The sequence below is a fragment of the Tachypleus tridentatus genome, chromosome 10 (assembly GCF_004210375.1).
Source record: "Tachypleus tridentatus isolate NWPU-2018 chromosome 10, ASM421037v1, whole genome shotgun sequence".
NCBI classification, from domain to species: Eukaryota; Metazoa; Arthropoda; class Merostomata; order Xiphosura; family Limulidae; genus Tachypleus; species Tachypleus tridentatus.
In genome coordinates, this window is record NC_134834.1 from 104,912,258 (window position 1) to 104,926,875 (window position 14,618).

At 34.1% G+C, this 14,618-nt stretch overlaps 1 protein-coding gene across 4 annotated transcripts in view; it reads left to right on the forward strand.

The window, feature by feature from the left end:
* LOC143230027 (CYFIP-related Rac1 interactor B-like) overlaps nt 1–14,618 on the forward strand; it is a 68,205-nt gene that overhangs the window by 25,561 nt on the left and 28,026 nt on the right. For 2 of the 4 annotated variants that reach the window (XM_076462976.1, XM_076462975.1), the window contains exons 2-3: nt 8,600–8,683; nt 13,548–13,669. In XM_076462976.1, coding sequence (XP_076319091.1) covers nt 8,614–8,683; nt 13,548–13,669 — 192 coding nt within the window. In that variant the 5' untranslated portion in view covers nt 8,600–8,613. Of the gene's footprint in view, nt 1–8,599; nt 8,684–12,504; nt 12,535–12,897; nt 13,009–13,547; nt 13,670–14,618 lie in introns of those variants that run through there. The other 2 variants (XM_076462978.1, XM_076462977.1) reach the window with 2 other exon arrangements.

Below are 14,618 nucleotides of genomic sequence, written 5' to 3' on the forward strand. Positions count from 1 at the left end.
AAAACAAGAAGTCAATTGAATACCCTAAACTGCCTTCAGCAATAAGACCCATGCCACATGACAACAGTCTTCCAATTCCGAAACCATAAGAGGAATGAACCTTAGACGAACCAAGTGAATAAACTGCAATGCAGGGAACTGGCAGTGACATTGATCCAGATTTTGAACTGTGCTCCTCAGGCGATCTACATCTCATAACACAGTCAGAATTAAACGATCTGGTCAGAGATTTGGGTCTGTCAAAAGCAAAAGCCGATTTGCTGGATTTGAGACTGCAGGAATGGTGTTTGCTCTCACCAGGTACGAAAATGTGTTTTTCGAAGCCGCCAAGATGATATAACCAAATTCTTTGTACAAGTGACAGTCTCTGTTTCTGTGTTGACATTGAAGGATTGTTCTCTGCTTTGGGTTGTGACCATGACTTGCAAGAGTGGCATTTCTTTATTGATTCATCAGTGTTAAGCCTCAAAGCTGTTCTGTTACACAATGACAGCATTCACCCTTCAATACCTGTTGGCTAAGCGGCACACATGAAAAAAACCTACGAGAACATGGAAATGTTACTGAAGCTCATCCAGTATAGCAAGTACAACTGGAATATCTGTGGAGATCTGAAAGTTGTTGCTCTGTTACTGGGACTGCAGCTCGGCCTTGCAAAGTATTCTTGCTTCATTTGTGAATGGGACAGCTGTGCCAAAGAGTCACATTATTCTAGACAGAGCTGGCGACTTTGTAAAAAGTTGGTTCCAGGACAGAAAAATGTGGCGCATGAACTGCTTGTCAACCCAGCAAAGATTTTTTTGCCTCCTCTTCACATAAAATTGAGACTCATGAAGAATTTCATGAAAGCAATGAACAAAGAAGGTGAAGGTTTTCATTATTTAAGGCAGATGTTCCCAAGGATAAATGAGGCCAAGATGAAAGAGGGCATTTTTGTTGGCCCTCAGATCAGACATGTTATAAGTGACAAGTGGCTCAAAGATCTGTTAGTTGGGTCAGTAAAGATTGCCTGGAAAGCCTTCAAAGATGTTGTTGACAATTTTCTTGGCAATTGCAGAGCCCCACATTACATTCAGCTGGTAGACAAATTTCTCAAAGCATACAAAACAATGAAGTGCAACATGTCACTCAAGATTCATTTTCTCCACTCACACTTGGACTTCTTCTTTGCAAATCTCAGTGCTGTTAGTGACAAACACGGTGAAAGGTTTCACCAGGACATTACTACAATGGTAAAAACAATATCAATGCAACTGGAATCCGTCAATGCTTGCTGACTACTGTTGGACACTGCAACATGATGCACCAGACATTGAATACAAATGAAAATCAGGAGCGAAACACTTTTAATTACGTTGAACTTAATAGCATATTAGAAACATAAATGCAATTAAATATGTTACTGCCAGTAAACAGTTAACTGTCTGTTTCTCAGAGTTCCTACGTGATGAAGCAAAACCAAAACTATATTTGTGCATACCCGCCAGGTACCTGTCACAATCAGCAAAAACTTTTCAGGAAGCAAAACTTTTAAACAAATTGTTGTGCAGTGTTATTCATTCACATCTTCAGTCACTAGAATCTCCTAATGACAGAGACCTGCCCACTCAACCCAGGGCAGAATTCATAGAAGTTGATAAACCTTTTTTGTAATAAAGAGAAGAGATGTGATCAAAAACAGAAGAGCTCTTCACCTAACTATCCTCCATGTAAATAAAAATTGCCACATTGATACAGTGGAACTGTTGAGGTTTCCACTCTAATATAGATTATATCAATGTGCCGATTGATTCATATCATCCTGTGTGTCTTTCCTTACAGAAAACATTTCTGAAACCTGTTAGTACAGTCACCCTTCAGCAATTTTCTTTCTCAAGTTATGACACCCTTGGAGGCTGTAACCAATTTATGTTTCCTTGGGTTGTACAATCACTGTTTGTTCTCTCTACCTGTCTCCTAGAGAGACCTATAATCAATCAGACCTTGATACTCTCATTGAACAGTTGCTGTCTCCCTTTTTAATCCTGGGGGACTTTAATGGACATAATCCTATCTGGAAAGGTGCTAATATTGATGAGAGGGGTCGCCCCATACAGTGTATGCTCTCAGATCATAACCTTTCTCTCTTTGATACTGGTGTTTATGCTTATTTTCATACACCTAACCAGTCTTTTACTGCTATTGATCTCTTGGTCTGCTCCCCTTCACTTTTTTCTCGTTTTACACGGAGGGTTGAAGTAACCCATGGAGCAGTGATCATTTTACAATCTTTTTGAGAGAAACTGACCATGTTCGATGCCACCTAATACACATGCCCTGGTGGCAGTTGGACCAAGCCAACTGGACCTCTTTCACTGCTTTTTCAGAACTTTATCCTGCCATTGATAGATGACTAGATGGCAGCAGTGACTTACTGAATTATCCAATCAGCTGCTAAACCTTGACACGTATTTCATGGTATTCTTGTCTGTAGTGGAATCCTGGTTGCCACATGGCATGGAAGGCTCATAAATGGGCCTGGGATACCTTTTGACTGCATCACTTTTCAGCAGGCCCATGCACATGCTTGGCTGGTAAGACGTCAAAGCCAGAAGGAATCATGGATTAAATTCACAACCAGCATCTCTTCTACCACAAGTTCCAAAGTCAAATGGCCAGAGCATCACCAATACTCTTAGTGAAAGCTTTTGCTGAGTATCTAGCACTTCTGCTTCATCCTTCACCCTTTTAGCCATCAAGACTTGGGCAGAATGATTACCTCTCGCCTTTCAAGTTGATTGTCTCTTTGATTATAATTGCCCCTTTACACTGGTGGAACACAAGCTTGCTCTTCATTGGTCTGGCAGTACATCAGTAGGACATGATGATATATACTACAATATGCTGTGCCATCTCTCTCCTGCTTCTCTTGTTATTCTTCTGATTGTTTTTAATCTGATCTGGTAGAAGAATGCGTTTCCTGGTGCTTGGTGCCAGGTTATTGTCCTACCTTTTTCTTATCTTGGAAAGGATCTCTAGATTCCTTCAAATTACCATCCAATTGCTTTGATGAACTGTCTCTGTAAGACCTAAGAGAGGATGGTTAATACTCATCTTGTTTGGTTCCTTCAATCAAATGACTTCCTCTCACCCACTCAGTGTGGGTTGTGATGACAGCCCTCTGCTGTGGACTGCCTGATTTGAAATTGAAACTTCGATCAGAGAAGTCATTCTAAAGCAACAACATCTTGTGTCAGTATTCTTTAACCTTGAGAAAGCTTATGATGCTGCTACATGGAGGTATAGCATTTTGCAAGATCTCCACTCATATGGGTTGCGTGGCCATTTGCCCATTTTTAAAAAAAATGTTTTAATGGGCCTGTGATTCCAAGTTTGTGTGGGGTCAATACTTTCCTATTCTTTTCTACAGGAGCTTGGAGTTCCTCAGGGCTGCGTTTTGATGTCACACTTTTCAGTATAAAGATTAATACCATCACTGGACAACTCCCTCCTATCGTTACAAACAGGCTCTATCTTGACTTCCACATCTCATGTCAGTCATGAAACATGAGGTTTATTGAGCAGCAACTACAGACTGCCCTCAATCATTTACTGAAGTGGATCACATCAAATGGTTTTAACTTCTCTCTAAAACTGTTTGCATGCAGTTCTGCCACCAACAGGGTATTCATGCTGGTTCTGAACTCGATATTGTTGAAATTGTGCTACCTGTGGACCCTGAGACAAAGTTCTTGGGACTTATCTTTGACCATAAGCTGACCTTTATACCAAAATGAAGCAGCTACAAGTCAAGTGTATAAGAGCACTGAACATCCTCTGTGTACTCTCTTCCATCTCTTGGAGAGTGAATCAATGTTCTGTGCTAAAAATCTATCATGCCCTCATTCAATCAAAACTGGACTATGGGTTTCTGATCTGTGACTCTGTCAGGACCTCAGCCTTTAAGATGCTGGGTCTCTTTGATAGATTGTTTAGGCAGAGTATTCATGATGAAACTTTGTATAATGGACAGCATCTGTCTGTTGTGGAGACACAAGTGTAGGGGACGATGTTTCGAAAGTTTTCCACCTGAAGACAAATGGTCCAGAGTTTGTACACAGTGTTGCACAAACCTCCTCTACACCTCTGCCATTTGCAACTGTCTTTATTGTATGTTTCAAAACATTTATCCTTACCACAGCATCTCACCTGCAGTTATGTTTTCCTTCCTCAGTGGACCATGCTTTTTCAGAGCAGACAGTCTGCCTTTGCTCCTTTTGGCCTTTTTATTCAGACACAGTAGGATGAATTGGGTCTATCCGTGGTGATATTGGTATATCCACTGGTCAACCCATCCGACCATGGCTTATTACCATCCTCATATGTGACCTCTCTTTGAGTCATCTTGAGAAAGGTGGATACTCCTTATTGGAAGTACTGTCTTCTATTTGTAGAACATCTTTTAAACCATCCTTCCATTCCTATTTATATGGATGGTTCAAAATTAGGTGACTCTGTGGGCTCTGCCATGGTTTATTGTGGTTTGGTGGTTGCTCACAGAATCCCCTCTACAGTTTCTGTGTTCACTGCTGAATTGTATACCATTTACCTTGCCCTAGATCACATAGAAGCTAAGCAGTACTCAACTTGTACAATTTATATCAACTTGCTCAGCTTTCTACTTGCCCTGGAATTGCTTCATGTTAGTTTTCACTCTGTTCTCACTGATATTCAAAAGCAACTAGCTTATTTATCTTTAACATCTACTTCTATCCAGTTCTTATGGATACTAAGCCATATCTGTATATGTGGCAATGACCTTGCTCACTCCACAGCTAAGTCTGTCTTCTCTGGTGCTATCACTAATGTGTGTATTCCATACATGGACAATGGTCCTGTATTCAAGGCACAGCTCTGCACCAGTTGGCGTGAGCAACATGGAGTGAGCAACATGATTGCAAGCTTTGATAGATAAAATCCTCTATTGAACTTTGGCTGTCTTGCTTCCATAAGGATCATAAGGAGGAAGTTGTCCTAACTGGACTATACATTAGTCACAGTTGTTTAACTCATTGTTTTCTTTTATCTGAGACTGATGCACCAATGTGTGGTCTGTGTAACACTCAAGCCATAATAATTCACATTTTACTGTTGTGCCATTGTTATGACTCTGAAAGACAGTGTCATTTTATATACGTTTTGTCCACAGGCTTACTCCTGATACTGGACAGTGGCATTGACGGTGGAGACCCTGTCTACCTTACAAATGTTTTTAATTTTTAAGGGTCATTGACTTTTTAATGCAATTTAAGTTTTTAATTAAGAAATTGGACTTTTTTTTTAACAGGATCCCTTTTTATGAATTTCAGTAATTTTACTTTATTTTTAATGTTTTACCAGTTGTTTGGCACAGATAGCTCAGTTGCTTTGCACCATAAAAGACCAACCAACCATTCATATGTGTAATTTCTTTATATGAACCAACCTCTCACCATATTCAGTGTTTGATTCTAGCAGTTTGTTGTGAGAGAAGTGAGGAACATTTCTTTAGCTAACATTTTTTTCCCTACCCAAAATGTGTTTCAGATAGGTTGTTATCTCTTTACACAATCTCCAAGCCTTCTTAACTATTTCTGGTACAATTAGTTTACCTTACTAAAAATAAGCCTTTGTTCAAATGCTAGTGCTTATGGGTAATTATTGCACATGGAGGATGTTGTTAGTTTTCTGCTCATAAAAGGCTACAGTCTAATGATAATTACATTCTGCTGCAGTACACATTAACATCAACCCAGAGCTTCATGCAAGGTTTTTTGCATGAATAGAAAATAATTATGGCAGTGCAATACAGTAATAGCTGTTTGTTGTGTATAAAAGTGAGTATCTATCTAATATATACTTGTCCCCCACTGGTACAGCTGTAAGTCTACAATTTACAGTGCTAAAATCAGAGGTTTGATTACCCTTAGTGGACTCAGCAGATAGCCTAATGTGGCTTTGTTATAAGAAAACACCTAATATATATTTTATGGTAAGGAACATTGATATTATTCATTTCTCTTTATTTATCTCCTAATAATTAACTTAATTACCCTTGGCAATATTTGTCTTGTGACACTATTCTTATGTCAGTATGACCTCTGTCTTGGTACTATATATGAGCACTTCATTAAGACAGTATTATTACTTTTTCTAGATTGACCCAATCCACAGCCTTTAACAGCAGTGTGGGTGTAGATGCAAGTATTATTGAAAATACACTTTTACTTTGAGAAAATGTTAACTTCCAAAGAACAAAATGTTCCAATATCAATACCAAATTCAAGAAATGATGAGAAATACTTTGTTCCCACTGTATTTCATAAAATACCATGTTTAAGATCAATGCGTGTGTTTGTGTGTTTTCTTATTGCAAAGCCACATCAGGCTATCTGCTGAGCCCACCGAAGGGAATCGAACCCCTGATTTTAGCGTTGTAAATCCCTAGACATACCTCTGTACTAGCGGGGGACAAGATCAATGCAAAATTTTTCATTTGAATCTCATGTGATTATCTAATTTACATAATGTTTCACAACTTTAATATTTGAACACTAGAGGAAGTGTTTGTAAATTTATAATACAAACAAACCTACATAAATTCGAAGTGCTCTAACTGGAACATTATAGTATAACTAAAAATTCATATTTGATCTAAATGATAGAAGGAATAAAATGAAAGTAGAATTGGCTATCTTACCTGCTGACCAACTAGATAAAACCTGTGAGATTATTATAACAAGAAATAGATAAATCTATAAGACACCAAATGATATACAATCACAGAAATGAAGGTGTTTCATGTGGGTGTTTGGTACCTGACATAAAAATTATGTTCCTTAAAAATATATATTACATATTGAGTGCTGCAGCAAAATTTATATGAGTGATAACACATAATGTATTAATATATAAGAAGTAAGGTTTGGGTTGAGACAATGTATGTTCATTTATTCAAATAATAGATATATCTATCTTTCTATATGTATGAATGGATCTAAAAGAAGCAGCTTCTATTAGAAACTGTTTTAATTGGTAATTATTAGAGTTTTTCTTTATTACCTCAGTTGCACACTGTTCCTTAAATTTTAACATATAGTAGCTTCATGTTATAAAATGTTGACCATATAGTTAGTAGCCAGAATGGCAAATGTTAACTGAAATAAAATGTTATTTTCAGAAGAGTAAAGGTAATTTTTTTTCTTTGTCTAAATTATTACAGTATGCTCTACCAATTTTGAAAAACAAAATATTTCCATCATGCTATAAAAATTATACAAAACTGTACATTACCTAAGTTTTTCTAATTTTTAAAAAATTAATTGATGTAATTTGTTTTATTACAATTTATCAGTATCAAATGAAATATTTATAGAAAATATAAGTGAAACAGGATTAAACTGTGTATTGTAATTCAATTTAGGAATAGTAATTGAGTGCTTTAAGTGTTCATAACAATATAAGCAATGCCAGAAAGACACTACAACAACTTAAATAAAATGTTGCTGCTCTAAGTAATTACCCCTTCATTTGAACCCCCATTTTGAAGATTTCTCTTTAACTTTTCATGGAGTTTTTTTATTTTAATATTTTGTTACAAAGGGCTGTAAGGATACAAGTATTTCAAATTGATAAACCCATTTACTCATGAGTAAGGTTCTTTTTATTAAAAATTAGCAAGTTGAAAAGAGAAAAGTGTGAGAGTACTTGTTTGTGTGTTTGTTTTTTAATTTTGTACAAAGGTACATAAGGGCTATCTGCACAAGTCATCCCTAATTTAGCAGTGTAAGACTAGAGAGAAGCAGCTAGTCATCACCATCCACTGCCAACTCTTGAGCAACTTTTTTACCAGCAAACATTGGGTTTGACTGTCACATTATAACACTATCACAGCTGAAAGGGCAAGCATGTTTGGTGTGATGGGGATTTGAACCCATGGCCCTCAGATTACGAGTCGAGTGTCTTAACCACCTGACCATGCCGGGCAAGTACTTGTTTGGGGAGCTGTTTATCCTCTCTTGTATTCATTATTATTTTGCTTTAGTAAAATGATAACATTTTTCAAAAGAAGCTTTAAAGACTTAATGGATAATACTAAGTGTGTGCGACTGGAGTGGCAGAAAGTAGTGGATTAAAAAGCAGTGGGATCATACACAACTTCACTTTTGTGCACCTCCTTTCTTCACAATCCATCATTTTTGTTTTGCATTGAAATTTTATCCATTGAAATGTCTTACTAAATCTAATGCTTTAAAATACAACATTTCCCAAGAAGTTAAAAAATTACCTGAGAAGACTATTAAGAAAAAACAATTCATGGGCAACTTGCTACTTTGCTGTCTTGTTTATCTGGACCTGTTAGTCAGTATATGTTTACTCACAAAAATGCTTTTAAAGATTAAGAATATTAAACAGGAGATTTAGTGCAAACTAATCATTATAGTTTTTAATTTTTATTAATGTATGTGTGAACTTTTAAATCATATATGCTTAGCTTGCTTTTAAGTGGTAGTTCTTTATAATATCTAGCAGTAAACACATTTCAATACTGAATTTCATTTTCTTGTTTATTAATGAACAGAGGACTGAGAAAGAATGGGGAACTTACTCAGGCTATTATCCCGAGATGAAACCCCAAAGTATGATGTTTTTGTTGATTTTGAAAGTAAGTAGAAAATACTTTTATGTGAATGAGTTAAAACAATTCAAATGAATGCTGTGTTATGAATAGAATAAAGCTTAATCTGAATTAGCCTTTCATTATGATTACTAATTGAACTTTATACAATTGTTTTGTTTTTACAGAAGTCTTGTTTTCAATCAGAAAACAAATACTTTTATATATAAATCAGAAAAAAATTGCAGTTGGAAAATTAATATTTTTTTATATATTTTGTTTAAAATGTAACTGTTTTTAATTTTAAATGTAAAAACAGAAGATCATTCAAAGAAATCAGATCTCTTCCAAGACATCTAATTCCCTACTGAGTAACTTAAAAGAAAAGAATATAACCTATTCTAACATGTGTTTAAACATTTTGTTAATTTCAAGGACAGTCACTTTTTTATATATGCAAGAATCTCTTCCTTACAAAAATTGTTTCACAACGTAATAAAACAAACAATGCTGCCTGAAAATAAATATACTTTAGAACTTCCACTGTTTGTATATGCTATATATACTCCTTCTTATATTAATTTAGAACTTATATTTCACAACCAGTTTTTAATATTCCAGATTATTTAAATTTGTTTAATGGCAGTAAAGACAAATTCTAAGAAGCGTATAGTTTTGTATAAAATATTAACCTTTGTTTGTAAATTAAAAATTAAATTAATTTCTGATGGTAAGTTTGTGATATCTGCAATAAGTGTGTTCAGCAGAACAATTAATTTAAAACAACAACAACAAAAGATACATTCATGTTCTCTGCATGTAATTGAAAACCACAGTAAAAGTAAGAAATACATATATTCAGTGGATTCATATAGAAGTTATAATAATAAAAAGCAGCAATTTATATACAAATTTTTGTGGAACGGAGTGTGTTTAACCTGTAATATAATTGGTCATGTGTTTTTTATTTCAACTAAATGAACAGGATCATTGCTGAAAAATTGAAAAACTCATATGACTATACTGAATAATGACAATTCTTGTTTCAACTTAAGTTATGTAATATGAAATATTCGCCTACAGTATATTTTCTTTTTTCATTCATATAGAGGTAATATACCTTTCAGAAGTTCCTTCCCTTCCAATTAGTAATGATTACTAAGATCATGTCTGTAGCTATATTTTTGTTTAAAACTTGTTATACTGAATTATGAACAAGTTTTTTTTGCAAAATAGTTTTGGCAGTAATTTGTAATTGTTGAGCAGGTTTTCTGTTAGAATAGATGGATGGAGAAAATGAAAAATTTAAACTTACCTTTTTGTCTTTTTCTAAAGAAATAATTGATTCCCTTTTCAGACTTTCGTAAAGTGTCAGTTCCTACTACTACTGACTTGAAGTTGTTCCATACATCAATCACTGTTAGGAAGATAGTTATCTTATCTGGAGCCTAACCTGTTTTTACTTAATCTTAAGGCTTTTGTCCTTTAGTACTATGGTATTCAGAATACTGCATACAGAAATCACAACGCTTAACTGTATAACCCCTCACATCACCAGATATTTTCATAAGCTTCAGTAAGATCACCTCCTACTCCGTCTTTCCAGAAGCAATAAATGAGATCTCAATATATCTCTGTAAAATAACCTCTTCATTCCCAGAATCATCCTAGTAGCACTCTGAACCCACAACACTTTTTTTAAACTAGGAAACTTAGACTGTACACAGGAAGTGAGGCTTAAATAGATCTGTATAGACTTGTAATCGTTACATCTAAATACACCGTAATATTCTGTTAGCTTTTCTTCTAACAACAAATTGCTGCTTCTATGGTCTGAGTGACTTATTTACCACTATTCTTTTCTGTAGTCATGATATGAGGGTGTTCTCTTTAATATTAAATTTGTGATTCAAATTGTGAAAATCTGATGCATTATCTTGTACCAGTGTCAGATAAGAGGACTGTAGGATATAGGCATCTTCTGTTTGCAGAACCAGCCGTACAAGTTCAACCAAAAGTTAGATAAATTAATAGATGTTTTAGGTATACATTGATGCAGCTGTGCTGATACTGTAAGAATTAACATCGTTATCACTAATATACTAATAATCTGTAATATATTGAATTATATTAAAAATGGCTTGGTATGAATTAATTATGGAATAAAAGAGACTTTGTAGTGAAATATGTTTGTGTGAATGTGAGTACACAAACTAATGCATGTATACAAAAATATATCTTATAACTTAAAGATGTAATTAAGTTTTTACAGTAAAATGTGTATTTCATGTTTCTATACTTATTATTTCTTTAGCCCTCTAAGATTAACTTTTAAGGACAATTTTTTGGACCCATAGTTTTCATAGGCCCTCAAATTTTAGTAGGTCATAGGCATTGTGCCTAATAAATAATCTGGCCCTGCCTTGTTCTTTCTGTAATTTCAGTGATTAGCAAATATTTGTCCAGTTTGCTAATTGCTCCAACTCATTCTGTAGTACTTCAATATTATCAATACATCTGCAAATACCCAAGAGTTTAATATTATCAAACTTTACTAATCTAATAATTATATTCATTTCATTATTGTTAATTTAAACAATAAAAAACAAAGGCTGAAGCAATAACCTTTTGAGGAACTATACTAGTAATAAGGGTCCAATTCGATTGGGCTTCATTTGATAAAAATATTTTTCACTTTCTCTCATCCAGCCACTGTAAAATCCAGTTAAAAAGTCTTTTTTACAGCTCCCACTTTTGTAAATTTTATTAGCTAATCTCAGAGGAAATCAATTAAAGCTTTTTCAAAAAACATGTTAACCATCACTTATAAAACAAATAACATCCTTTAAAAAATTAGCAAATGAATAATAAAAGATTTTACGTTGTTGGTTTATTTTATATTTCATAAAATTATTTTATGAAGCTTCTTCTTTTTTTTTAGAGCCTCAAATATTTTTTTCTACTACAGAAATTCAGACTAATTTGCCTATAATTTTCAGGGCATCTCTTATTGCTTCATTTAAAAAATAGAAGTAACATTAGTGACCCCTTGGACACCTATCCACTGTTTGTTGACCTATCATTTCTGTATGATTCAAAACTTTTGAATAGCAGTTCCAATATTTTAAACGTGATCCTGTCTTGTAACATATTAGAATAGAAGGATAATTTCAATACTTTCTGAAAACTGAAAGACGGTAGTACCGTGCAGTGGGTGATGGTGCACTTCCTGAAAACTGAGAGATAGTAGTACCATGCAGTTGGTAATGGTGCATTTCTTTAACAAGGCAATTAAATCAACTACAGTATATTTGACTAGCTTAATTTATAAAGACATATTGGGTAATCCCAGGAACTGTTTATTGACACATAATGACAGGTTACATGAGAAAATTCATAAACCCTGGACAAGTGACATTTGCATGCTCAGTGGCAAGTCTAATCAGGAAACAGTAGGCTGTCACCTACATGTTATTGCCTGTGTATGTTGTACTAATAAAAAATAAATGAGAGAATCCACCAGTGAAAACTTAACTAATTCTGCAGTTAATTATTTATATGTCATGGCTCAACATATATTGGTGTTACATATTTATAGTAATTAACATAACTCTGTCAAAAATGAGTGGAGAATAAATGCTATGTACATCCAGTACCATGCAACTGTTATAAACACCTTGTACCTCCAGTACCATGTCATTGTTATAAATACCTTATACATCCAATATCATATTACTGTTATAAATACCTTGTAAATCTAATACCAACTGACTGTTATATATATATATATTGTACATCCAACACCATGTGACTATTATAAACACCTTGTACATCCAGTACTATGTGACTGTTGAGTTTCATCATTCCAGATGACTGCCCAAGATGTACTTAAGAAACATGTAAGTTATTATCAATATGTGTATATATCAGTATGAAAATCTATGTAGTGTAATGATTATGCACCAACAAACACCTGTATCTGAAGGAATAAATACTGCCAGTTTAATTTCATGTCATACTATAATAGAACTGTTGCTTACATGACACTGGAAAAACTTTTTATTATGCTATGTGCAAACCCCAATCTTGGGAAATTTTTATTCTGTGTATATGTAGATTTGCAATATGGGTCACAATTTTCCTGTTTCTCCTCCGTTTTCTGTCATTGGAGAACTTTTCTTTATTTTCAGGGTGCAGATACGATGTCATGAATATGTCTCACACAAATCTAGTGCACTGATGCCATCTATATAAACATAATAGTGCTGTCTGTTGTACGTCCATGTAAATATTTTGCAACGTGTAACATGTGATTTTTTTTCTTTTTTCCCACTTCTTTGCCCCTATTGATGGATCTTCACCAAATTTGGCATGTAGGTTTGTTAGGTCCATGAGGAGATAAATGGAAACTTATTTTTTCATATCTTGTGTTTTACTGTTTGTATGGGCATTTTAAAAAAATACATATATATAAAGGAAACAACTTTTCATGTCCTAAGACACTTTTATTATTTATGAATTTATATAACTTCCTTCCAGGGTAAAGGTTTCCCAGCTAGTAAGTGATAATACATTTATGATTTTCTAAGTTACAACATTTGATATTGAAAAAATACATAATAATAATTTCTTCCAGAATAATTATTAAAATGGTTAATAATGTTCCTTACATGCTCATAATTTTATATTAACATACATTACCTAATAATTTAAATATGAAATTATGTATATTAAAACAGCAAGCAATGAGAGAACAAATGACGAGATAAAAGTTAAAGTAACACAGAAGATAAGTATTTCAGAAATAAGAGGATTGTTCAATTTCATTTAATGTTTACTTTGACTTAAGAGAGATCTAACATGTTTTTGTGAAGGTATTAAAAAAATAATTATGGTTTGTGTTCTGTTCCAGATGCCCAGCCTTCTGAATCTGAGAAAGATACTTATTTAATTGTTCAGCAGGTGCTACAACATTCCAGGGATGTACTGCAAGAGCTTCAAATGTACAAAGGGGCAGGAAATGAAATCCGAATGGTAGGTCTAAGTTTGTGTACATGTAGGCTAGCATGTTCAGATATGCTATATGTTCTGTTATGGCCTTGAAACCTACTAGATTGCCTCAGTAAATGGTAATATTTTTCTTTTAGTAAAGATTTTAGTCAAATTTAGGAACTTTTAGGTTCAGTTTGAGAGACGTGCTCATGGAGAGTAATTTTGCTAGGATGAATGGTAGGCCTAAGTTTGTGTACATGTAGGCTAGCATGTTCAGATATGCAATATGTTCTGTTATGGCCTTGAAACCTACTAGATTGCCTCAGTAAATGGTGATATTTTTCTGTTAGTAAAGATTTTAGTCAAATTTAGGAACCTTTAGGTTCAGTTTGAGAGACGTGCTCATGGAGAGTAATTTTGCTGGGATGAATGGTAGGCCTAAGTTTGTGTACATGTAGGCTAGCATGTTCAGATATGCTATATGTTCTGTTATGGTCTTGAAACCTACTAGATTGCCTCAGTAAATGGTGATATTTTTTGTTAGTAAAGATTTTAGTCAAATTTAGGAACTTTTAGGTTCAGTTTGAGAGACGTGCTCATGGAGAGTATTTTTGCTAGGATGAATAATTTAAGCTGTTTTCTGGCTAATTAACCATCTTGGTAGCTACTTTAACTAACAGCTCTTCTGTTTCTAAGTAGTGTGTCTGTAATTTGTGGTCTTTTGTTGTATTTAATATAATTGATAACCTTAGTTTTTTTTTCCTCTCCTGTCTTTTCAAGGCTGATAAAGAAATTGTTTTCCTCCTGTTAGGTATTTAGGCTAAGAAATTTAGTTTACTGTTCTTGTTATATACTCCCTTGAGAATCAGCAAATGTATACGTAACTATTGAAATTTTATTTCAGATTAATATATTGTACACCTTTTTTTATGTTTGAAATTATTAAACAAGTAATATTTAGGGTTTGGTTACAAAAACAAATTCTAAATGA